The sequence below is a fragment of the Hemibagrus wyckioides genome, linkage group LG28 (genome assembly GCF_019097595.1).
Source record: "Hemibagrus wyckioides isolate EC202008001 linkage group LG28, SWU_Hwy_1.0, whole genome shotgun sequence".
In the NCBI taxonomy this organism is placed as follows: Eukaryota; Metazoa; Chordata; class Actinopteri; order Siluriformes; family Bagridae; genus Hemibagrus; species Hemibagrus wyckioides.
In genome coordinates, this window is record NC_080737.1 from 13,050,158 (window position 1) to 13,077,422 (window position 27,265).

General features: G+C 39.7%; 1 protein-coding gene across 2 annotated transcripts in view; it reads left to right on the top strand.

Moving 5' to 3' along the window:
- The window catches only part of si:dkey-220k22.1 (multiple epidermal growth factor-like domains protein 9), an 83,174-nt gene that overhangs the window by 53,154 nt on the left and 2,755 nt on the right, over positions 1–27,265 (top strand). Inside the window, exons 3-5 of one of the 2 annotated variants that reach the window (XM_058383434.1) lie at positions 3,112–3,251; positions 13,998–14,147; positions 26,609–26,878. In XM_058383434.1, coding sequence (XP_058239417.1) covers positions 3,112–3,251; positions 13,998–14,147; positions 26,609–26,878 — 560 coding nt within the window. The remainder of the gene's footprint in view (positions 1–3,111; positions 3,252–13,997; positions 14,148–26,608; positions 26,879–27,265) is intronic. The other variant, XM_058383435.1, reaches the window with a different exon arrangement.

A 27,265-nucleotide genomic window follows, 5' to 3' on the forward strand; every position in this document is an offset into this window, starting at 1 on the left:
TTTTTTTTTCCACTTGTCTTTAACATGTCGTTAAAGACTATCAAGGTAGATAATATTTATAATTAACATTATATCTCTGACGAAATCTTCAGGCCAAAAGAAAACAAGCCCATTTTTAACGTGCAAAAGAAATAAAGTGCTGTGATGCCTGAAGTTAATTATTTTCCTATAACCGCACACCCACACAGAGGTTTGACAACAGTTTTAACTTTGTGAGCTTTTACTGTATAATGTGTTGCATTTAAGGTTGTAGAAAATTTATGAGACACGTTCGTCCTTGTTATCACTCACTTTAAAGCTGCTATAAACTTCAGCAAGCGCCACCACCCACTTTTTTTTCTCCCCTCATTCTTGAAGTTATTAAGAAATCCGAAGACTCCTTAGTGGAAATCTGACTCCTGACACTGGAGGCTCCTTCCAAAACTTCACTATATCAGTGCTGATGTTTTACAACGAAAGAGCAGATGTGTAGGGTATGTAAAGAGTCCCCGTTACTGTAGAAATGATAACGGGTTGGAGCAAGCACACTGCTTACACAGCTGCTGCTGTAGACATTTACTCTACGTCTTCAGACTTGGGAATTTAAACAGCGCTGTGGTTTTAAAGCAAAACTACCTTTCACTAGGTCTGAATGGCCCCACTGAGAAACTCATAAAAGCTTTCAGAAGGAATGCAATGGCTTCCCTGATAAAGACTGATTTCTTTATGTACCTTTATGGTGTAATTTTAGATGCATACTCAACAAGGTGTTTAGTGTTTACTAAACCCCCAAGCGCACTCCAAACTCACCGTGTAACGTACAGCAGAACCTCGGCTTAGGGAATTTAATTTGCTCTGGAGGCGAGTTCCTAAGGCGAAAATTTGTATTGCGAAACATATCTTCCCATAAACAGATAATCCGTTCCAGCCACCCAGAAATATGACCAATACGAAACTGCTTACAAAGAACTGGCCCAAGCTGAGCATTCCATGTCCAGGGTCCTCACAGGAAGTCGTGCCACCAAGCTTGGGCTAAAAATAGAACAGGCCACCCAATCTGTCAGCAAGAAACTGTGCACCTAGCTTTTGAACGCATGCCGAAGGCAACATTGGTATCGTGGGTTGACTCTTTTGAAACAGCTTTCGCTGACTGAATAAACATACATAAACTCGCTTCAGTTAGCATCGCTAACCATCGCTAACCACTGACGCAAAGTTTTGAACATCTCCCGGACTTGCACGCTGGCGTTCGGTTCACTCGTTTGCCCAAAATGCTTCGTATGCCGATGGAAATTTCTTGCAAGATTTCAATTCTTAAGGCGAAAATTTCATAAGGGAGGGCATTTGTATGCCGAGATTCTCCTGTATATGTAATACTTTGGTGCAACATAAATGAAACTAAGAGTTCCTCTGAGCCAGAATGAAATCACAACTTCAGAGAATATCAAAGTCTGTATTCTTGAGTGCTTTTATTTGCAGAAAGTACAAAGTCTCAGTTGACGTTCCTCCCAAAGAAACATGGCTGTGATATAACACTTCCTCATGCGACTGAGCGTAAAGCATTATCAGTGACAGATGTTCAGGTTCAGGAACAAGACCTGAATTTTCCCCCCTGCTCTTCCCACACTCCGAGCAAGATGAAAGCGTCTTTTCTTGTTAGGGGAAGGGGGAAAAATCAAGCTGCCAGAGAGAGAAAATGGGGTTTCTTTTTCAAGTCATGGCTGTTTGATGTTCTTAAAGTGAAAGGGCTAACTGGTAAGCTGTTTGCATTTACATGCTTTCCTTGGAGCGGTCCTAACCACTGCAGGGAAAAGGATGTGAAACTGATGCCAGATCAGTGGAACGGTCTTAACTACAACCAGGTCTGAAGCGAGTAAAAGTTCAGGTAAAAATTGTCTGGGGATTTAGCGAGCATTCAGCCTGACAGCTCCGAGTAAAACGTCCAGCGTTTGATCCAAAGATCAGGCTGGGGTTTTTATTTATTTATTTATTTATTTATTTGAAGCCTGAAAGCTAAAGTGAAGCTTTGGCTGTCTTGACTTTGACTCTGTGTGTGTGTGTGTGTGTGTGTGTGTGTGTGTGTGTACACCTCATTAGCAAAGCTGGCTTGCGTGTGTTGGGGGAATGGTCTACTCTTCAGAATGGACTTTTTCCAGCAAACACAGAAACACTCAGCTATGGTGTCAACATTAACATTTATCAGCTTGTTTCTCTTGACTTTTTCATCTAATGCCTGTTACTTGTCACAATAACCTATGATCGTAATCTTTAAAGGGGAAATTCACCTTAATTTCACATTTGAGTAGTTTGTACATTTTTGTTCCACAATTTCTAGTCACCTCAGATTTTATGTTCAATTCAATTTCAATTTTATTTGTATAGCGCTTTTAACAACGAACCTTGTCTCAAAGCAGCTTGACAGAATATGAGAAACAAAAAACATCCTAGATGTTAGACCAACTCATCCCTAGTGCTGGTCAATCTCTGGATCCTCACAGGGTTGGCGTCTGTCTACTGGAGCTGGCACAATCTCCAGATGCCTCGGGGATGGGTAGAAACAGGAACAGGTGGAAAGGAATTAGCGTAGCTGCCGTTCATGATATTAGCAAGCACTAGATGATAAATTGCATTGGATCAGATGTACTGGAGTACAAGGTAATGGGATGAATTATGTGTATGCCAGGGTAAATGGATATGTCTTTTAATCTACATTTAAACTGGGAGCACTGAAAATTGTCAGGAAGGCTATTCCAAAGTTTAGGAAAACGCTCTACCCCAATTTAATGGACTTTGATATTCTGGGAATAACCAGAAATCTGGAGTTTTGTGATCTTAAGGAGCGTGGCAGATTGTAACATTAGAAGACTGGCTAGATATATGTCCATAAACGTGTGATTTGACCTATTTTCTTCCAACCGAAACGATGCAGTGGACCATTTTTCAGTTTGGTGCTGGACCCTCACCAGCGTAACTCTGTCATGCTGGTTAATAACGTACGGGAAATGAAATCTGTGAATTCAGGCCATATGTTTCTTCTTTTTTTTCCAAGTTTGTTTCACACCAAATGGTGTAAAGAGTGCCATGTTTTGTATTTCATCCACTTTCTCCGTCTTTTCTTGTTGTGTTTCTCAGCTCAGGAGTGTGCGAGTGTAAAGCGGGAGTGTACGGTGACAAGTGTGACATCTGCCAACCCGGCTTCTTTAACTTCAGCAGCGCAGGATGCCAAGCCTGCCAATGCAACAATCACTCCAACACCTGCGACAAACAATCAGGTGAGAATGTTCACACAATGTACACACACTTTTTCCCAAAGCAACCTTGAGAACCTATGTAGAGAGTTGGAATTGAAAAAACAAAGGATTGTATATATGCCTCGTTCGAAGAAAGAGTGTAAACTAACATGATTTTCTTTAAACTGAATTTATTTGAGGACGATGGAAAATTTCTTTACTGTGAAAGAACAATTACCATCTAAACTCTGCAGTTCAGTGAGGAAGCCGAATTCATTTAGGGTTTAAAATTATTTTTAAGGTCACTCGGGGTTGAAAGGCATCCAACTCGTTTCAAAGCCGAATGTTGCAGGACTTGAACCGTTTCCCTCGCCTTCTGTTCAATAAGGACGTCTGGAGGACGTTTTGCTGAGCCTGAGATAAAGACTCGTTAGAGCGAATTCGGAGTGGAGAGGAAAGCGTTCATCCTATTGTTTGGTACTTGTGTGTGTTGAATCCCAGCGATGCCTCAGCCAGAGGCAGTCCAATAGAGCTAAATTGTCCCTGGTGACTGGGTGAGAGGGATGGAAGCTGTTACGCTCTTCCATGTTGATTAGAGTGACTTGAATTGTATCTTGTGCAGCAAGATGTAGTGGAGGTGTTAGCACTCACCTTCCATGGCTGTTAGGTGTCTATGCGATAGGATAGAACTAAGTAGTAAGTGGGAATTGGCAAACAGAATGTGTGAATAAATGAATAAGAAAAAAAGCAGTTACAGATTGAAAGTTTCTTGCTATTGCTGATGATTATGGCTTTAACTGCTGTTCTCAAATATTGCATATATTTAGTTCACAAATCAGTTGCCCGATGTTCAGGAAGAGTATGGAGAGAGCGCTCATGATCCAAAGCATACCGTATCCTCCTTCAAACACGGCGGAGGCAGTATTATGGCAGGGGCGTGTACCGTATGGCTGCCAATGGAACTGGGTCACTGGTGTTTATTGATGATGTGACTGCTGATAGCAGGCATAGGAGGAGTTCTGAATTCTGTATAGAGCTAAACTTTCTGCTCAGATTCAGTCACATGCTGCAGAACTGCAAAACATACTGCAAATGCAACCTAATTCACTTACTGAAGACCTAAACGAAGGCATAAAGAGTAGTAAGGTGGCTGCAGTAAAGACCACACAAAGCATCTCAGGGAGGAAACTCAGCATTTGGTGATGTCCATGGATTCCGGACTGACTTTTAATGCACAGGATTTGTATTCAAGTATTAAAAGTAATCCTTATATTTACAATTGTTAGTTTGTTCAAGTATTTTTGACCCTAAAAGTGAAGGGACTAAAACTAAAATCTAGAATTGAAAGTTACTTCAGTTAAAATTCATTGTGTTGGTGTACACGATGGAAAATCGTGTTGCTGTCCAAGTTCTTATAAACCTGTATACACTATATGCACTATATTGCCAAAAGTTTTGGGACACCCGTCCAATTCATTGAATTCAGGTGTTGTTTTTCAGAGGTTGGGCTTGGCCTCTTAGTTCCAGTGAAAGGAACTGTGAGCCAGGCCAAAACTGGACCGTCTGCCTTTACAGACACATATGGAGTTTAATATGGAGTTGTCCCGCCCTTTGCAACTATATAACAGCTTCAATTTGTCTGGGAAGGCTTTCCACAAGGTTTAGGAGTGTGTTTATGGGAATTTTTTACCATTCCTCTAGAAGTGCATTTGTGAGGTCAAGAAGGCCTGGCTCCACTCTAATTCACCCCAAAGGTGTTCTATTGGGTTGTGGTCAGTCAGGTTCACACCAAACTCGCTCATCCATGTCTTTATGGACCTTGCTTTGTGCACTGGTGTGCAGTCATGTTGGAACAGGAAGGGGTCATCTCCAAACTGTTCCCACAAAGTTGGGAGCATGAAATTGTCCAAAATGTCTTGGTGTGCTGAAGCATTAAGAGTTCCTTTCACTTGCCAGTGATTAACTTGTTAAAGGTTGGTTTGATTCGTTATCAAACCAGTTATTCATCAGCCTGTACTACGTAATATTTCTCTCAAGATGTGGGGTTATAATATCTGCTGTACAACAGACTCTCTCTCTCTCTCTCTCTCTCTCTCTCTCTCTCCTCACCCAGGCTGGCAGCTCTCTGTGAGCAGCTGCAGTCATATATTACACAGATTGCACTAATTTCACCTGACCTGCAATCAACAGTAACAAATGAATTCATCTACACCACTACATTTCTTTGACATTTGCTGCAGATTGCTGAAGACTTTGCCAAAATCATTCCCTCATGACAGCGTATGATGGAAGTTTATGAGTCGATTTATTGTACCGCGACTTAGATGAAGCCTAATTTTGTGCCGTTCGCCTCTCAGCTGTTTTGCAACACAAGGCTGCACTTCAGGAGGTTTTTATGCGAGCTAGTAGATCTTTTTGGTTGGATGTTCGGATCAGGTTTTCTTTTTGCTAACCGCTTAATGCCGATGTAACGTTTACAGCGATGTACACAACGTGTACCAGTGCATGTGGTGGACACGTGAAGCATTCTGTAGAACTCTGATGTGACTTTTCTTCTTTTCAGCATCTTCTTTATAATCAGGCTGTAGAGTTCCTCATGGAGAACAGCCTGCTGCGAGGGTCTGTCTAACTTAATTGAATTCTCAGTGTGCTAGGAGAAGCGAAGGTTTTCCTCTCGAGAGCCTCATGCACGTTTTAAAGATTCTGCCCAAAAGATTTAGAAATACAGAGCCTAGCATGCTTAAACATTAGGCACAAAGGATTAGATGGTGCATCATACATATAAGTGGTTTCATCAAGGCATATTGGAAACAAATTAGTGCTGATTCCTTTTTAATTCCATTATTATGTAAACAAATGCTTGATTTCTTCTATACACAACATTAAAAACATTTTATATTGTCCATGTCTACATCTTCACCCTGAGTTCTTGTTCTCTACATATGGTGGCTATATTATATTCTTCAATTTTTTTTTTCTTGCTTAAGAACAGTGCCACTTCAGCAAGGGTTTAAAATCCGGCGATTTTTCTCAGTAGACATTAATCAAGAGTCTACACAAGTCTTTAATTCTGATTTTCTGCTTAGATTATTGCTAATAGAGAGCCTAAAGACCTCCAGTCATTTTGGAGAAACGTCCACCAAATTATTAACATGCACAAAATACATAATCAGTCAAATACACCAATCAGGTATAATATTATGAGCAGTGAGGGGTGAAGTGAATAACACTGATGATCTCCTCATCATGGCACCTGTTAGTGGGTGGGATATATTAGGGAGCAAGTCAACATTTTGTCCTCAAAGTTGCTGTGTTAGAAGCAGGAAAAATGGACAAGCGTAAGGATTTGAGCGAGTTTGACGAAGGGCCAAATTGTGATGGCTGGACGACTGGATCAGAGCATCTCCAAAACTGCAGCTCTTGTGGGGTGTTCCCAGTCTGCAGTGGTCAGTATCTATCAAAAGTGGTCCAAGGTGGGAACAGTGGTGAACCGGCGACAGGGTCATGGATGGTCAAGGCTCATTGATGCACATGGGGAGCGATCCAACAGATGAGCTACTGTTGCTCAAATTGCTGAAGAACTTAATGCTGGTTCTGATAGAAAGGTGTCAGAATACACAGTGCATCACAGTTTTCTTGTGTTTTGGCAGCAAAAGGGGAACCAACACAATATTAGGCATAATGTTATGCCTGGTCGGTGTAGATGATCCAGAAGAATTTCATCTACTTTTTTTCTCTCACTCTACGCATTGTAAAAGATTATAAGGTAGTCATTTAACTTTACACCCTTTATTTTATCTTTCATTTACACTCCTCCTTCAGTCTTTTTTGCTGTATCTCTTCAGAATGATACACTATCGTAAAAGCCTCTTATCACACACTCCCTTTAAAATAGTGGGAATGTGTGTATTTATAGCTGCCGTGCTCATTATCATAATTGAGCCATTTCGTGCCTTTGCCTAAATCTCCCTTTTAAATTTTCTTTTTGTAGATGTGGATAAAACACTTTGAATGCCAGCAGCTGATGGGATTGCAATAATGTTTTTTTTTTTTTTATTTGCTGCTGTGTATATCCATTTTCCCTATTGATGTACCTCCTACAGTGTTTTCCCCTCGCATTACCCTTCCATTTGACAAACCATTTTCCACCACCAAGTGAGCGGATAAATTGTCATTTGGTGACATGTTCAAGCAAAGTTGAGTACGTCTCGGTGTCAGTTACTGCTACTACACAGATCCACACTTCCACACAGATGCACTCTGATTGCCAGCATTCGTGATTAGAGTGACACAGCGTGAAGTCACACTGTCTGGGTCGATCCTGCAGACCTAATGGAACACACTACTGCTGGCTCCACTCTCTCTGATCACCTTTGTTGAGGGTAGGATTGATATGATGCACCACTGAAGCACAGTTTGAGCTTTTATCCAAGAAGGGCATGTTCAAAGTATGTGCATATGCTTGCAGTTTTAGCCCTTTGTGACATAAATAGCGACATAAATGTGTAATAATTTCGACTTTGTAGTGATATTTGGTACACAGCACTGGATTTGGGTCTTCCGTCATTTATCCTTCATTCACCCTGTCAGGTCAGGTCCGAGCTCAGTTTTCCCCCATATTACACACTATTTTACTGCTCGCTGTTGGCAATGCATCAATAGCACGGTTGACTTGATACCCTCTTACTTACTTATAGCTGGATTACTAATACACCAGAACCAAACTGCTTTTCCTCCATTCCTCTCCCAGTCAGTTTCTTCTTTGAATCCTTCGGTCTTTGAATCCCGGGTCGAATGCTCTCAGAGTCATAGAAGGGTACCGACTAGCTGCTCGCTGGCTTAGTATTGATAAATTTAAAGATCTCAAACGGACAGTTTCTGCTTCACCTGCGCTAATTGTGTAGCCTTGCCCTCTGGCCAGTTTAGACTCTGACCTAAATGCTTCATTCTAAACTAATTACTTGTAATCTCCTTTGCCAGAGATGTGTCAATCAACCCACACAATTATCTTGGCAGTGTTTGGTCACAGTTGTTTAGACAGTCGGAAGCGTGGATAAAATTCTGACCCCTCTCACCACTAGAAGTCTTTGGGGAACATGATTGTGCACCTGTATGGGATACGGTGGCCATGGCTCACCCTCTAGTGTGTGTCTTTCCCCCTCTAATGCTTACAATTTTCACAGAATTCAGGAGCTAGGTTCTCACCCCAACAGATTATCCCAAATTGACAGAAATTTTGGGCACCAGTGCCAGTGGGTTTGACGCCACAGGAAGAAGCATTGATTGAGGACTTCAACCAAACCATCCATGGAATAATGTTGAGCACAATAGTCCCTAGTGCACTTGTATTCACAAAAAAAATCGTTCTAGACAGTGGCAAGATCCCATGTACACTATATGGGCAAACATTTGTGGACACCTTACCATCACACCCATATGTGAGCTTTTACCAAACTGTTGCACATGCAGCGTGCAAAGACAGTTAGCATTACAATTTCCCTTCACTGGAACTAGGAGGTCAAAGCATATTCCAGCTGGACAATACCCATTTGCACAGAGTGAGATCCATGAGAGCATAGTTTGCCAAGGTTACAGTAGAAACACATTTACCAAAACTCCAGAAACACCTTTGGGATGAACTGGAATACTGTCTTTAGCCCCAGGCCTTCTCAACTTACATCAGCTTTAAAATCTAATCCTCAGAAACGTAGAGGTGATTGTAACAGACTAAATTTTGAAGTGAGATGTTCACAATGCACATATGGTTGTGATGGTCAGGCGTTTGGTCATTTAGTGGTACATAACAGCACAGTGGCTTTTTGAAGGGTCATAATGTTATGGTTTATTGCCCTCATTCACAATTTGGTCTCTTTAGAGCCCATTTGTATGAGCCAAAGCAATATGATGAACTGAAAACTGCATTCTTTGGTAATAATCTCACTCTGCATCTATTGGTGGGCAGATGACTCTCATTAGTATCTGTGGGGTGGCTGTCTGAGTGTCCTCTCTTGTGCTCAGTGCACTCCCTATGGTACTGCTTAGACCTAACAGCAGCCATTCAGTCCTCAATTCATTTGCCATTCTGCCACAGATGAAAGACACTGAGTGGAAACTGATGAATAAATGGACTATTTGTGGTAGACTGGTAGTGCACGAATACAGTAATCTCCTAGTCAGTACAGATATTTGCAGGTATTTGTTTTTGTCTTTCTCTTAGGATTTCTTAACCTAAAACCTCTGTGCCATTTTTACTGATCTTTTTTTTTTTTTAATGATGTAAATATTTAAACTTGTTTTCAGTGAAAAGTGTGAACACTTTTGCATTCTAAATTGTATGTCATTTCCCCCCCCCCGTTTGTTAAACAAATCAAACATCAGATGTGCAAAAGCCTTAAAAACGAGCTTCATGAAATCACATTGTGAATATTAATAGCTTTGCATCTGGCCCCCGATGTATTGGACCCCACAGCAGCTCTCTGCTTTAATGCATGCTGTGCAGCATTATCATCCCCGCGGTCTCACTCACTGCTGTCGCCTCTGTACAAGAGACGAACACGCACACAGGAGCGCCACCTACTGGATATTATGAGTGTTTATTGGCGCACAAAAGACTTTCTATAAGCGGATTTCAGATCAGGTGCAGTTCACACTCCGACCCTGTTCATTTCCTCCGAGTGAGTGACACTTTTGCAAGAGCCTCAGGAAGTTTGATTTAGAGACCTCATTTGGCTAATGGAGCATAGGAGATGCACATTTAATCATTTGCGCGCACACACAGCCACACACACATCTTGTCATTGACTATGCATGCACACATCACGCTAGATTGATTACTAATGCCTGCCTCTGGTTTCCGGCCTGTCTGCTGCCAGTGTGTGTTGACTCGCCGTCAGCTCTGCGCACCATAGGAAGTGTTTACACAGCCTGCACACTACGGACACCATCTATTCTCACACACAAGGGACAAGCTTTTGAACAGTAATGATCCTGCACCTACATCGGACAGCTTAGGAATTACAGTAGGGGGAAAGATGCAAATGTAAATGCGCCATGCATCCTGTTTTATATAGAAAAATAAATCGATAGATTGAAATCTGACATCTGAAATACTGTTTTCTCTTGATTTCAATGGTCGGATAAACACGAAAAAGCAAAGAAACGTATTCGTGTCTGGCGTGTCAGTTACTGGTAGGTGATGGAACGTGTTGTCATGTGTGCCGATCCAGAGGAATGCAAAGATTTCCATAATTAAATACATAACTAGTGTTTATTCCACTGAGTGGAATAATGGGTTGGCTGTAGTCCTAGTGAAGCAGCATGCTCTGGCTTGGATTCCATTTACATTTGGTTGACCTTTTATCCAAAGCGCTTGCGATCGGTTATAAACAGCAGCTTGGCAATGCTTGGCACCCTTCTGATCAGCAGCAAACATTAAAAGATGATCAATAGGCGACATGTCTGGTGAGTATGCAGGCCATGGAAGACCTCACAGGATGTTTGTACAGATCCTTGAGATATGCATTATTGTGCTGAAAGTTGAGTGGTACCTTAATCAGAGGTCAGGGTCTCATTACGTTACATTATCCCATGCATTTCAAGTGCCATTAATTGCTAAACTCCATCACCATCATGGGCCACTCTGTTCAAAACATTGACAATCAGCAAAACATTTACCCACACGGGGCCTGCCATCTGCCTGCTGGAGTTTTATTCAGGATTTATCTGGGAGAGGATTATTCTACAGCAAGCCAGAAGCCCACAGAAGTGAACTCTTGCCCACTCACTTCTGTCACATCGCTAAAACAAACAGGTTAGGGACCGAGAGAAATTAACTTAATATGCATTGGAAATGTAATAACCATTGTAAAGTTTTAAATATTTTCATGCTTTTGCGTATATCTACTTTGAAACGAGTCAGTGAGCGAGTACAGTTTTGTGTTTCTGATTAACTTGAATGCACACAGTCATGGACCATGATAGCATTGGAATGAGGGCATGCACCGATCAGGCATAACATTATGAATGCCGAAAGGTGAATTGAATAACACTGATGATCTCCTCATCATGGCACCTGTTAGTGGGTGGGATATATTAGGCAGCAAGTGAACATTTTGTCCTCAAAGTTGAAGCAGGAAAAATCAGCGCATCTCCAAAACTGCAGCTCTTGTAGGGTGTTCCTGGTTTGCAGTGGCCAGATACCATAGCATACCTTCAGGGATCTAGTGGAGTCCATGCCTTGATGGGTCAGGGCTGTTTTGGCAGCAAAAGGGGGACCAACACAATATTAGGCGGGTTGTCATAATGTTATGGCTGATCAAGGCTAATATATATATACTCATAATATTCTTCTTGATCCGAAAAACCAAATGCCAGTCTCTATTTACATTAGAACTTTAGATTGTCAGAAGTAATAACAGAAAATGTACTTAATTTTACATTGAATCCAGAACCCAGAATTTTTTAAATCTCTCTCTCTCTCTCTAGCATTTATTTATTTATTTATTTATTTATTTATTTGCTACCAATAATTATATATATATAAAGCTACCAGAAAGGACCACAAATGTTTTTCCCATTCCAATTTAGTTTCCTTTCTGTGCTGTGAACTTTTTTTTTGTTCTTCTTTTTTGTGTTTAATTCCCTACGTGTCTCTCTCTCTCTCTCTCTCTCTCTCTCTCTCTCTCTCTCTCTCTCTCTCTGTAATTGTTCATTATGAGCACCTGCTCGCGAAGAGTGCGGCCAGAAGTGCTGCGTTGGGAGAAAATAGCTGAATATGGAAACTCAAACATGCTGCAGGGATATACACTCAGACATCCCTATCACAGGTGTTCATCAGCATGTGAATGACTGAAGTATTTCAGAGTCGCATCCTGTCTGAGTGCTTCAATACCAATCGTCTCTTCTTGCTTCTCTTTCATCACAATATCTCCGTCTTTAATTGTCTGTTTCTATCTCTCTCTCCGTCACCTTACTGTCCGGTGTAAGGTCCTCATTCTTCAGAGACAGTGTTGCCAAATCCTCACTGTATTAGGTTTTAGGCATTAGGTGTCAGGTTGGGAATTTTGCATAACATTTGCCCAGTGCAGAGCATCCATCTTGTGTCAGGATCTGGACGTATGTTTAGCAAATATGGACATATAAGTAAGATAATGATCCCTAAAGTGCGAAGGTTTGTGTTTAATCTATACTGGTATTTAATAAAATTCACGATGATGCTAATTTAACACTCATTTTGATCTGATTCACCATAAAACATGATTCCACTTCTAGTTCCAGTTGTGTTTATAGAAGCACGGGAGCTGAGCTGCTCTCAGGAAGTGCTTCTGGTATACCATTCTGAATGAAAATAACATTTTTATTTTATATTAATGCTCTCGTGGCTGAACAAACACAAATCCCCACATCTTGTGGAAAGCCTTGCAGAAGAGTGGAGATTATTAGACCTGCAAAGGAGGGTAAAATCTGGACCAGGATGTTCATATGAGGGTGATGGTAAGGGAGCCCACAAACCTTTAGCTATACAGTGCATCTTTCTGCATCACTCATAATCTTTATCACCTAAACAAATGACCAACTTTTTTTGGACGATGAAATTGAAGTGAATTAGCAGAGGTATCAGTCACAGTGAGATATTGTTACCACAGGAAATGCACTTGAAATATAAATATTAGGTTACTCTTACTTTACTTTAAGTGAAAGTGAATAATGTATTAAGTGGAAAACGATGTAAGAACTATTGACAAATGGTTTTATCAGTGTTTAATATAACGATTTTTATATAAACATAGTGAAAAGTCAAAGTGAAAGTTATGCCAATGTATAAAAGCAGTGGATGATTTTTTCAGAGATCTGGCAACCCTGTACTAAACATTAGTTAGTTATCATGACAGAAGATAATCCTCAAAAGTGTTGTTTTGTCCTACACTAAAAAAAAAATACAAACCAAGCCAACTTCACATAGCATGGTATTAAAAGCATTATTATTACAGATTATTTTTATATTACATGCATAAGAAGATTATTTTTTCAAAATGGTTGGTGTCTAAACAAGCTTGTCAGCATTTTGAAGCATTTTATTTCAGTAATTATAACTTTGGCTATTTTTAAGACACAGTTCACATCTTTCTCTCTCTCCCTCGCATTTATTCGTAGTCTTATAAACTGCTACCTTCCCCGTCAGCTCTTCACTACAGCCTCAACCATCTTTTTCCTCCTCAAACTGGGAAGCGCTATATCGATGTCTATGGCACGCTGTCCCAGTTGCAGAACAGCTAGTCTATGTCTATTCATTGACTGCATGTCCCCCATACAGCATACTATCCAGTCTCTTTAGACAGATCGTCCCTCCTTCAGTTTTTTTCATCAACTTAATGTGCAGAGAGTACTCTTCACCACTGATAAGAATTGTCACAGTGTATGTGTGAACATTTATACGGATCACGTGACTCCAGCAGTTAAATAATCTCTGCAGCAGCGCTGCATCAGGCCCTATTTGCAGCACATGCTGTCTCAGAAGCACCTTCCTCTCCGAGTTCCTGGTTTCTTTTTTTAAAAACTTGCACTTGCACATACTTGAATTTCCTTTTTTCGTTTTTTCGCTTTCATGCTGCTGAACTTTTGCAGCTCTGTGTGCAAGCACATCACTGGACCATAGTCCTGTCAGTCAGATCTCTCAGGCTGTTTACTTAACTCCCATTATCTCCTCTTCCTGCTCTCTCTCTCTCTGTCTGTCTGTCTCTCTCTCTCTCTCTCTCTCTCTCTCTCTCTCTGTCCCTCCTTTTCTCTCAGGCGTCTGTTTGAACTGCCAGGGGAACACCAGAGGTCCCAGCTGTGCCGAGTGCAAGCCAAACTTCTACCGGGATCGTGGCTCCAGCTCGAGCAAGTCGTGTTCACCCTGCCCTTGCTCCAGCGTCACCTCTTCAGGCAATTGCACACTCAGTGAGTCCCTGCTCTACCTCTTCAAATTAGCCTAGCATAGCCTAGCTTAGCCTGCTTGTTTGCTCTGCCCTCTGGGGGGCTGCCGTGTGAACCCAGGCTCTGAGATCTATCATCCTCTCTGTGTCTTCCCCTGATGTGTACGAGTGATGTCATTCTGGTTTGTTGTCTGCTAATGCAGTGGAATTTCAGTTCTTTGAAACCGGTGTTTTTCCATTAGACTGAGCAGAGAGAGGGTTGCTGGTGTGTTTTTTTCCCTTCGGGCGGAAGAAGCACCTGCCAGGTTTGTTTATGAATTATGAAAGCAGGAAGGTAGCGGCTGATGTGTGTTCATGTTTAAACTCGCCCAGCCCTCTATTTTACTTTTTTATTTTTCCACTTCTTCACTTTTACCTCTGTTTCTGTCTGTTTATAGCTTGAGTTCCTAATTGTTTATCTCTCTCTCTCTCTCTCTCTCTCTCTCTCTCTCTCTCTCTCTCTCCGTTTCATTGTGCCTTTGTGTGTACTGTTTTTTTCAAGATGTGCATACTTGTGGTTTTTATCTTCCTTTGTCTTCCACTCTCTCTCTCTCTCTCTCTCTCTACCTCCCTTTAACCCCCACCCCCTTCTCTGAGTGGGTGCAGTCTGTGCTGACAGCAGCGTTCCCAAGCAGCTGCGTTCAGGTACAGACCCGCGAGCGGAAACCCCACAAGCCAGCGAAAGGGCAGGGGCTTGTACAGTGTGTTCATTTTCTCACTCAGTCATACTGAAACTGTGCACTGTGCTAACAAAGGGATGAGCCGAGTGCCTGTAGACACGTTCCAGGATGTGCTGTATGACTATATTGTGTCAGAATATAACACATATAGGCGACGTGCACGCATAAGTGTATGTATGTGTTGGTATGTAAATTTCACCTAAAAGTTCAAGAGATTTTCCACATATTACACCCAAATGTTCTTTTTCTTAAGAACAAGCGACCTTTTGTTTTTGTCACATATATATACGTTACAGACCGGTGAGATTTTTCTTTCTTCACATATCGCAGCTTTGGGGTCAAAGCACAGGGTCAGCCATGATCCAGGATGCCGGTACAGGTTAGGGGCCTTGCTCAGGGGCCCAACAGCTATAGCTTAGCAATGGTGGGGCTTGAATCCCTACACCTTCCACTCAACAACCTAGAGCCTTAACCACTTTAGCTACCAGTGTCACTACTTTGTTTCTTAAAATAACAGTTACAGACATTCAGTATGACCACCAGGCAGGATCCTAATGTCAACAGACACATCCACATCAGTGGTTTAATAAAAGTATCCTGGTATTAATGTTTCTGCATAAAATTGGACATTAGCGCTATTTCTACACTGCCACCCCCCTGGACTTTTTATTGTGGATTAAAGTTGTACAGATCATTTTTCATGTTTCTAAGATGAACATAAATAGTGAACTAAATTCCTGTTTGCATATATTTAGAGGCCAAGCACCAAGATTTTCTCTTCTTCTTCTTCTTCTTCTTCTTCTTCTTCTTCTTCTTATACTTTCTCTTATGGGAGTCTATGGCAGCCATAGAACCCCTTACTGGATTTTTTATTTATTTTTTAATTTTTTAATTTAGCACCTTGACACAAAACAGTTGAAAGTATTCAGGCATGACATTTTGGCTCAATCCAACCATCTCTGTAGCGCCACCAGTAGGCCAAAGTTCAAGGTCCAATTCATCCATTGGCCTTAAAGTCTGCCATATTGGATCTTCTGCTTTTTTCAAATTCTTTGGAAAAATATCGACTTTCACAAGCTAGTTTTATGTATTATTATATTTATTTACACAATCATATATTAAAGTGTCCAGCTTTTTACAAGAGGTTTTACTAGAAAAAGAATGAAACTTATTCTACTTGAAATATTCATAATGAAACTTATGATACTTATTAAGTAGTTTATTTTTGTTTTGTTTTTCTTGGTCACGGCATAATTCCAAGTCTTTTTTTTTTTTTTTTTTTTTTTTTCAGTCCTTTTAAAGCAGGTTGTCAAACCTACAGCCCAGTAATGTTTCCTCTCTGGTGCACACAATGAGTCTAAATATAAATCTTCTTGTGGAGTGTAATTAAATAAAAAAAACCCAAAAAACAGAGCTTGTCTAATGTGTTATTCCACTAGGGAGAAAAATAGAGTAATGAACTCAAGACCATAAACTCAGCTACTAACAAAATGTGCTAATGTGTAAGTCTTTATTAGCTAAAACATTTTGTGCTGTAATTATGTCTTTATTTCCAAAAGGGCTCATTTAGGGCTTTCACAGCAATGGGGTGAGTAGTTTTTATTATTATTTTTTTTGTACATTTCAGATAAATGGCAGTAAATGAGCACATTTCTTATGTGTTCCCGTTCATGTTCAGAAACATCCGCCCCAGGGTCTATGGTGGCCTGTAGAGTGTCTGTAAAATGATTGACAAGAGGCCCATCCAATCACAAACAAGCATTCCAGTCCAGGAGCAAGTATTTTCCTTTCGTCCACTTAATAGACTTGTGCTTAATAACTTCTAGGTTAAGTGTGAAAGTAAGAGTTCTTTTTATATATATATATATATATATATATATATATATATATATATATATATATATATATATATATATATGCGTGTGTATATTTGAATTTTCTGATGCGTCATTGGTGTACTATACACACATTTATATTTATATATATATATATATAGTCGCCATGCCAATATATAATCATTAAGAGGATTTTCTGATGCATCATTGGTGTACTAAAATGAGTTTTGATCAAAAGGGACATCCCTGGATCCAATCCCACTCTCCCACGCTCAGCTATCATAAACTATCAAACAGAAAGCGGTGAGTCACCTCGCGTTCCAGATAAAGCGATAGTGAGTAGCAAACAGCAACAGTAGCTTCACCTCTTCCTTATTTTTTTTTACAAATAGCTAACCACCATCCTCCTTTTACATGGTTTGTTTAGCCAACAGAGACTATGTAGGTAACTCTTGATGGAATGAAACTGTATATATCGAAAGTGTTTTGCCAAAAAGTTTGTTCGCTAATTACTGAGCTACTTCACATGAAAGGTCACAACTGTAATGAAAACATTTCTCATTGCACCCAAATAGACTACAGGTGTGAATCATTTCCATGTCTGCGTGTTATTCCATGTCTGCGTGTCATTTACCATGACTACATGTACACCACTTCTGTGAGTTATGGACTCATTTTATGCTAACAGCCTACACCCACAGGACAGTCGGTGATTAGCATTAAGCAGACCTGATCTCACGGCATAGGTAAATCACTGAGGTTGCAGTCCGATCAGGTGCAGAAGAGCACGCTGGTGATAAACTAATCCCCATTTTCCCATAAGCTTTTGCCTCTTCATTAGTGAGTCTTGTTTGGTAGAAGCGGAAGCAGTAGCTGAGCAGTAGAACCTCATTCAGTCCTCTGGAGAAATCACTGTAGCGCTTACTGAGTTAAGGAGGAGAGTGTAATATTGTACAGCTCTCCTGTAATAGTTGTGTTTCTGTGTGACATTCAATAAGTGTATAGGAAAGGAAAACTTTTACTGACATAAAGGTTGTTACGATCATGAAATAGGGAAAGGAGTGAAAGGAAAGTAAGAGTGAAATAAATTACATTTGAGTTTGGAGTTCACACACCTGACCACAGTAAGTGAACTGATAAATCCATTATACTTAATGATGGACCACTGGCATGTCCATGTAATACACTAATACAGGTATTTGCATGTTATTTTGCTTAGTGACCAACTGCTTTGTTTGGTGGAAGAGTTGTTTATTGCTACAAGTGGAATAATATACAATGAGGTTATATGAAACTATTCCATACTGAGGTGTGAGTTATTTTATTGTTTTACATTTAGGAACTAGTGGTGGTTCAAGAGGTTAAGGCTCTGGGTTGTTGATCAGAGGATCGGGGTTCAAGCCCCAGCACCATCAAGTTCTACTGTTTGGGAACTGAGCAAGTCCCCTGAACCCTCACAGTGCCCCTAGAGCAGAATCATAGCTGCCCTAGTGCCCTGACCCCAACTTCTTCAGCTGGGATATGCGAAGAAAAGAATTCCACTGTGCTGTAATGTATGTGTGGCGATAACAAAGGCTTCTTGCCCCTCAGTTATCCAGAGTGAGTTACATTTATTTTTCTTTAATACAACTGAGCAGTTGAGGATTTAAGGCTTTGCTCAATCATCTATTTTTAAGATTCTGAACTTCTTCAAATAAGCTAGAAGATTGGTTAGTACACTTAAAAGTGTGTCTGGGGGAACTCATTCCCAGTCTGGAATGCTTGCTTGTTATTAGATGTGCCTCCTGTCAATCATTTTATAGACACGTTTATTGCTTTAATACGGCAGAGCATTTGCGGGTTAGGGGCCTTGCTCAAGCACCCAACAGTGGCGGTCTTGGGATTTGCACTCACAGCAGCATGGTCTTATTATTATTCTTAGTTATGTGGAATTCCCACCAAAAATTCACTGTTACCAGAGAAACAACAGAACGAGCGGATTAATAATATCCTGTCATTCATGTTAGAGCTAGTGGACAGCTAGCAGGAACTAGTTTCCAGACTGTGTTTGCTTTACAGTGTAATGCACATCAACTGACCAATCAGATTTGAGAATCCAACCATGCTATGGTATAGATATTAATAACAAACGATAGCATTTGGATTTTTAATCCAAGTAATAAACCACGTTGATAAAATCACTAACACTGTAATCATTGTGGCTTATCGCTTTGAAATTTATGATAAAATTTCTGCCTGGTTCTTGTGCTATTTTGGAGAGAACTACCAGTATTAGTGCTGCTTGCTAACTACTAGAACATGCTGTACAGTATGTTAAACCCTGATGAAGCAGCACTCTTGGAGATGCAGTAGATATTTTTCAGACCAGTTGAGATTTAACATCAGGGTTTAGTAAGAGTTAGAAGGTGTCTGATATCTTCTGTAAATATCTACTGTAAAGCATTTTATAAGTGTGTTGTGATGATGATGATGATGATGATGATGATGATAATAATGATAATAATGATATTAATAATAATAATAATAATAATTACAGCAACTACAATAATTATTGTTATTATGATTGTTAGAACGTAGTGATAATATTAACCATAATAATAATTATATAAATAATAATAATATTAACAATGAATATTTTTTTATCTCTTGATTTAGTAAAATAATCCTTCCTTTTGTTATTTATTTTAATTTTATCATATTTATTTTTTCAATATTTTCAAAAACACACCATATTAATGTAATATAATACACGGATTTATAAAATAAATATATATTATATACTATACACCTATCAGGTATAACACCTATCAGGAATAACATCATGGCACCTGTTAGTGGGTGGGATATATTAGGCATATTAGGCATTTTGTCCTCAAAGTTGATGTGTTAGAAGCAGGAAAAATGGGCAAGCGTAAGGATTCAAGTGAATTTGATGAGGGACAAATTGTGATGGCTAGACCACTGGATCAGAGCGTCTCCAAAACTGTGTTCCATGGGCCCCACCTCACAACTTACAGGACTTAAAGTATCTGCTGCTAACATGTTGGTGCCAGATACCACAGCACACCTTCAGGGATCGATTTTGGCAGTAAAACAGGGACCAACACAATATTAGGCATGTGGTCATAATGTTATGCCTGATAACTGTATATTACATATAATACAGTACATATGCCTTATTCAGTTCTCTCTCTCTCTCTCATATTCAGTTGAAGAGAGAAGTCTCTAACTTTTCTACTGTTTCTGTGGCCAAGTATTAAGTGTTTGAATGTAAACGTGTTTGTGAAATGAATTTTCCAGAGAGCTATTATAAAAATTTATCGAATAGCTCTTCTGGAGCTCTCTCCTTTTTACATCTCCTATTTGCTTGCTTGTAACAAAGCTGATTTGGTTTTGTGTGAATAATTAATCATTGCCAGTGGTAATGCCTCAATAAATTATTTCCTGCAAATGAGCACGAGTTGATTATGTAGGACGACTTGGCCTGCAGTAATAATTGCTCCTCGCTATTGTTATGTTAATGCGAGTGCCATTTTGTTTGAATGCGTGGCACAAAACAATTCTATCACTTCCGTTCAGCGTTGTAATTTTGCCATGTCAACAAGAAAGACGCCGCTTTATCCGTGCAGACACACATTCGCACATGCAGGCTAATTGAATGGACAAAGACGAAGCTTAAACAGATATTAAGAATTCTAGTTAAATCACATGGTCTGGCTGTTGGACACTTCCTCTGAATTATGAATATAAACAGCTCTTACTCAAACTTTGCTGTCTTAAATGCTGTGAGTTTTGTGTATTTGATATAAAATGCAAATCTGTGCATTATAAGTTGACCTTACACTCAAAACAGTAGTTTTGAGTCATACAGCTATTGTAATTCAGGCTGTATGGGAGGATCAGGAGCATCAGAGAGGATTTTCCAGCCTTTCTATAATCCAGGAGTTGGACAGTGAGACTGAAACCTATTTGGATCATAACAAAACAAAAAGCTTTATTTCATAAGTGTATTTCTTCAGGAACAGATGGGACTAAAATTAAAAACAGTCCTGCTCACCTCGCAAATTTCATACATTTGTTCCACTACATTATTAAAGTGAAGCATAACATAAATAATAAAAGACGTAGACATCTTAGCACCATCTTGTGCTGTTGACTGAAGAATTGGCTTCATCTAGTCTGCAGTATTTTCCTAGCCAATATATAGCAATGAAAAATAAATAAATGATAATCACAATATGTTAAATAACAATAATATAACATAATTATAATAAATGTCATAAATTATTAATTTTCACAGTAGCCTACACAAATAATATTAACCTCTTTCACATTATTTTGTCCAACCCCTGTATATTAATATAAATATACAATAGATCATGGTAGAACACTAAAAAGCTCTTTTTATGGTACTTTTATAAATATTTTATAAGTTAAAATATTTTATATAAATAAACATAATAATAATAACAAAAAAGGGAAAATAAATCAGCAAAATATTAACTTGTAAAAATTCATTATGTTTAAAAAAAACATAAATAGTGATCTTGTTTATTACCGTATCGGCATTAAAAAACAAACTTACTTTATTTTTCAGTGTTGTTTCCACATGAGAAAATATGTCCTGCTTACACAAAACAAGAGTTTTCTTAAGTTTTATTAGTTTTGTTATTTAACCGAAGGCACAGTAAGCCTCGCCTCTTGATTATTTTTAGCTCGATCGTTACAGCTACTCCCGACAGCAGCTCGAGGAGATTTAGATCGGTTAATGCAGTTGTATCGCAAGTCATTTTTTATTTTACAATAGTAACTTTACCGATCCTGTACTGTTGTCTTAATCTAAACATTCTTTATTTTTAATACAGCAAAAAATATCGGCGATAACGTGATGCTTTCCGTCGACTTGGCTTGTTGTTCAGACTGCATACAAAAAGCTTTGATGTGACCACAGTGCCATGGCTGTCATGGAGATGAGTAACATAACCACAGATTTTTGTAGCAGAGGCTGAAACATTTAATGTTTCTAAGAAAGCAAATAAAAGTAAACAGCATTTTCCACCGGTGACATCTGATTAGAACTTTCCATTCGAGACAAATCAGTTGTTTTGGAAAGACCTCGCTAAGCATCGAGCACTAGGATTCTCCTTTTTCTCCATTCTCCTGCGCTCATCTCCTCATCTACAATACGTTTTACAGTAACTGAGCCAAAACCACAGAGTAGCTAGGTGATGATGTGTGACTGACTTAAAGAAGGAAATAAAGAAAGTGAAGAATATTTTTTGATTTTTGGTCTGTTTGAAGTCTCCGTTTTGCTCAGTGTAGGGAACAGCGTGTTAAGGGTTCAGCAGAGACGTGTGAGTGACACATGCGGAAATGCAGCAGACGTTGCAGGCGGCTCTGTTTCCAAAGGTTAATGATTGATTGGCTTGAATCCCCAATGCACTGTTATAGAGCAAGTCTGGAAATCCTCCGTAGTCGATCGGTGCAGAGGAGGAGAGCTAACATAACACCCAGTTGGAGAGAGGGGAAAGAGCCTTGCCCGAGGTAAACAGAGTATGAACTAACAAAGAGTTATGGGTGTGTTTGTGTGTACATAAGCCATGAGTAAGATTTCTTCATGTTGATATGTAACCAAAATGTCGCATACTGAAACTACTTATTTCTTCTGGATTTTTTTAGGGATTTTGCTGATTGGATCAAATATCTCCTACATATTGTTCTTGATTTGATGCGCATTCCCCTTCAGTGGTTTGTGATACAGTTATATATTTAAAAAAAAATACCCCCCTCAGTTTTCTGTGTAGTTGATGATGGTCACCATCCATCTCTCCAATATTACACAACACCTTGAAACCAGGAAGAGAGAAGGCTAGCACGTGCTACAAATCCAGACCATCGTATCTTTTCAAACTGCTGTTCCTGCTGCCTCACAGCGTCGCATAAAACACATGGAAAGTGCATCCTGCCCTCTTCCGCATACATGACCTCACAGATGCACACGATTGGCTAGAGTCACTGTGATTGACAGTGATTGAAATCACTTTTAAAGCAGTTATTGCAGCCGTAGTTATAATAACAAAAAATGAAACTTATGTTGCTTTAATGTAGAATTATTTTGAAATTGTATAGTCAGTTATCTTCAATATAATGCAATCCACACTTTAATGTCCGATGTATTCTGTAGTTTGCATGAGACATACTCCCAACTAAAATGTATTTTAACTATAACAACTTTCTTTCTAAATTTCAGAGAAAAAGTCGAACAATCTGGAACCTACATACCAAGACAAATCTGCTTTTATATATAACTATAGACATAGAGAAATAAAAATGCCACAATTTGGTTCCTTCATTTCATTTCTTTCTTTTTTTTTTATTAGTATGAAATTCTGCAGCTTAGTTTCGTAGGTGCCGGAGTGCTCACAGAAGCTGAAACTCTTACCGAGTCATATTCAGAGTCGGTGACTGAAGTATGTAAGTGGGAAAAGTTATCTGTATTCACAGTTTGTTTCCATGGTTACTTTGTTGATTATCTGGTCTCTCCATTCAGATCATCTTCACACTTTCAGGGTTTGTCAGAGTTTTCCTTTTTTTTTTTTTGTTGAGGAAAATGATCGACTTGAAGACCCCCCCCCCCAAAAAAAAAAAAATCAGGGATAGAAAATGTGGACTGAAAAGAAAAGCATTTTAAAATGGAAAAATTGGCTAATTTTGGGTTCAAATTCTGAATCTTATGTAACCAAGACACAACTCCAGTGCCATAGCAGTATTATTTTAGTATGATATCCTCACCGCATGCATTTAACTCAGCTTAGACACTATCCTTTAAAAAAAACCATTATATATATTTAAAATAAACGCAGTAGTGAGACTGTATGTATTTTTTTATTATTACACCTGAAGGTATATACTACCCCTGTTAATTCCTCATTTTTCTGCCTATTTATTCTCTTCTCTCCTCTTTGCCCCTCCTGACACTTATACATAAAATTTCCTCTGTGCTGTTTTTAATTTATAAAAATAAAAATCATCAGGTATCGTTGGACATGTTAGTCTGTACTATAAAAAGAGTACATACAATAATAATAATTTGTTTCAAGACGAGCTGCCCCTCTCTGTACCTTTTCTGTCAAAAATGAATACTGGAATTGATGAATATACGAACAGAAATCTCAAAAACTCCTCTTTGTTTTAATGGCAAACTGAACTTTATAACCTCGATAATTTATTCAGCATGCGTTAGCTATTTAAACATTGCATTTTGGTGTTCAGGGCATCTCAGCCTTCTCCATTTCGCTGCTGTACTTTTGTGATTCATCCACAGGGAGTAAAGTGGAGTCTAATCAATTTGGAAGCAATCCTGTTAAGACTTTCACGCTTATCAGTCAGAGCTTGTGCAGAAAATCCCTTCTGTGTTACAGCAGTACAGGGAGAGAAGCAGGAACCAATTGACCAAGTCCCTGATGATTTTATACCACTTCCTAGACCTCCATGCCAAAGGATAAGTGCTAAGCCTGAGTTACAATAGGAAGCGTGAATTGCTACACAATTTTCCATTCTCATTTATGTGAATTTCCGTCAAATGTCTGGGCTTGAAAATATCCATAGGCAATTCAATCAATTCTGTGTATACAGCAAGTCTGTTCATGTATCCGGTTTTATTGAACAGATGAAAAAAATGACGATCATTTCATCAGCAGTAAACTCGCAGCACTACAAAAGCACTCGATTATTTACTGTAATTAAACAAGTTTCTATATGTGACATTGAAATGATTAGATGAAAGCTCTTTCCATCCCACTACAAAATGACTATTATTTCTCTATTCCTCTATTCCTTTCACTATTTCTTTTAATGTCGCTTTCTTAGAAAAATAAGCATATCTCCATGAAAACAGACAAGTTTCAGTGTGTGACAGAAAGCAAGCCGTGTGGTATGTCCCAGGGGAATCCCTCCAGCCATCTCTACTGCTGTTATTATTCATTGTGAACTGCCTGTACTGTGGTGAAGGGAAATGTTTTAAAATGCAGACCTGGATGGTGCCTTCCCCATTTCCGCTGTCTGTGGAGAATACACTTCACTGTAATATTGAATTCGTCCAGTGCAGACAGCTCAGGGAAGCACCCGAGGTTGTCATTTTGTTCATTCGCTATGTTACTTTGCACTACAGCTACCTTAGAGAACAGGATGTAACATCAGTAATCCGCAGTGCTTAGGCCAGATGATCTCGGTTTAGCTTGCTGGGTTCGCTCGGAGGTATTCTGTCGTATACCAATTTAAATGCTCAGTCACTGGAAATAATGTGAACGGATTCAACAAAAGAAGGAGATTTTCATTTATGGTGGTGCCTTGTGTCTCTTGATGCGAAGAAATTAACATTTAAAACAAGGCACCGAAGGCAAGCATGCTTTCTATCAAACAATGGTATTTGAAATAGGATTAAAATTAAATACATACAGGTAGAGCCAAATAGGGGCATTGGTGGCTCAGTGGTAGGTTTCCATGCGTAAAGCCAGCCACTGGATGCAGTGCCGGTCCCAAGCCGGGCTAAAATGGGAGGGTTGCGTCAGGATGGGCATTCGGAGTAACACCTGTGCCAAGTTGTTGTGCAGACCAGTTGGTCCACTGTGGCGACCCCTCACACACGAGGGAGCAGCCGAAAGATCAACAACAACAAAAGTCTGGGCCAAAAGTCTGAGACTAGGCTGAAATTCTAATGTAAAATCCTAATTGAACATGTTAATGGCGTCCAAAGGAAACAAATTTGGTCAAAACAAAGTGTGCGATGTAGCGCGTCCTGATATCAAGAAAAGAACGAGGAAGTCGGAAAGCGTTTCAGCTTTGAGCTGTCAAGTTCTGTCCTCATATCACACAAAAATGATCATTCAAGAGTAGCTGATTTTGTTCTGTCTTCTTCTTCTTCTTCTTCTTCTTTCGGCTTTTCCCTTCAGGGGTTGCCACAGTGAATCATCTCTCTCCAACTATCCCTATCTTCTGCATCCTCAACACTTACACCCGCTAACTTCATATCCTCATTTATTCCATCCATATACCTCCTCTTTGGCCTTCCTCTTTGCCTCCTGCCTGGCAGCTCCATGTCCAACATTCTCCTACCAATATACTCACTCTCCCTCCTCCAAACCATCTTAATCTGGTCTCCCTAACTTTGTCCCCCCAAACGTCCAACATGATCCATCCCTCTGATGTACTCGTTCCTAATCCTGTCCAACCGTGTCACTCCCAAAGAGAACCTCAACATCTTCAGCTCTGCTACCTCCAGCTCTAACTCCTGTCTCTTCCTCAGTCTCTAAACCATACAGCATGGCCGGTCTCACCACTGTCTTGTACACCTTCCCCTTGTTCTCGTCGATATTTTCCTATCACAATTTTGTCCTCTGTGCACTCTGGAAAAAAATAAAACATCATGTCTATAGTATGAGTAAGATGACTCAAGATTATAGTGAAATTCATTACTCGAGTTGGAATTTGCAAATTCTTCTTCTTAAGAAGAAAACTATTGTTAGTTTTCCTTTCAACAGAGGCACGATAGCATTGATTTGTTGCACATATGCGTTATGCATGCCGAAACAAATGATTTCGCTGAGTCACATTATTTATTAAAGATCACAGTTGATGAAAAACACATGAAACCGATTGTAATCTTTAATGCCTCGCCAACTTATTTTCATTATTAACTTCTTACTGTTATCTGTAACTTCTTTGGTAAATTTAACACTGACTGCAAAAGCAAAACCAACTCTGTTAGTCCTCTATTATGTTGTACTGGAACATGTGTAAATTTACTCCAGCTAGAAAAACTGCTCATTGCACATAACTTTGTTATAAAGAAATTATAGGTATGGGTGCCTTATGAATGCATAGTTTATATTTGATTATATTATACTATATTTCTTTTTCTTCTGCTCTGACAGATGAAACTGGCCAGCCGGTGTGTGACCAGTGTAAACCTGAGTACAAGGGCTTCACCTGCGTGGACTGCCAAGATGGTTACTACAACGCCGACAGTATCTGTGTGCCGTGCGAGTGCAATGGGAACGCCGAGCCGAACAGCGCACCCCGCATCTGCCACCCAGACACCGGAGTGTGCCTGAACTGCAGCTACAACACCACCGGGCCTCACTGCCAGCACTGTGCCCCTGGTTTCACCGGAGACGCGCTTGCCAGGAACTGCACAGCCATCGGTAAGCCAGTCGGGGTACAAAACAATTACATATCAAACTGCTATCTAATCCACAACAACAACTACTGAGTGCTTTCACAAAGGCAGAAGGCATTCTAGTGTGAGTGAGTACTGAGAACTTGGCCTTTATGACTAATCTGACAAATGCTTTGTCAAATGCAACATGTGAGGCAAAATACAATCCGATGTCATTGATATGGTTCTGTTGTTGTTAAGTAAATGCTGAGTTGGATAAAAAATCCAGAGTAGTAATAATATTGACGCGGATTTATCCGCAGAACGCTCCAGATTCTCTTCCTTTGGCTTAAATGTCTTGGATGGCTACTAAGGTGCTAAAGTTAGATATTTTACACATTAGGTAGCCACTAAATTCTGGATCACAAGCTAG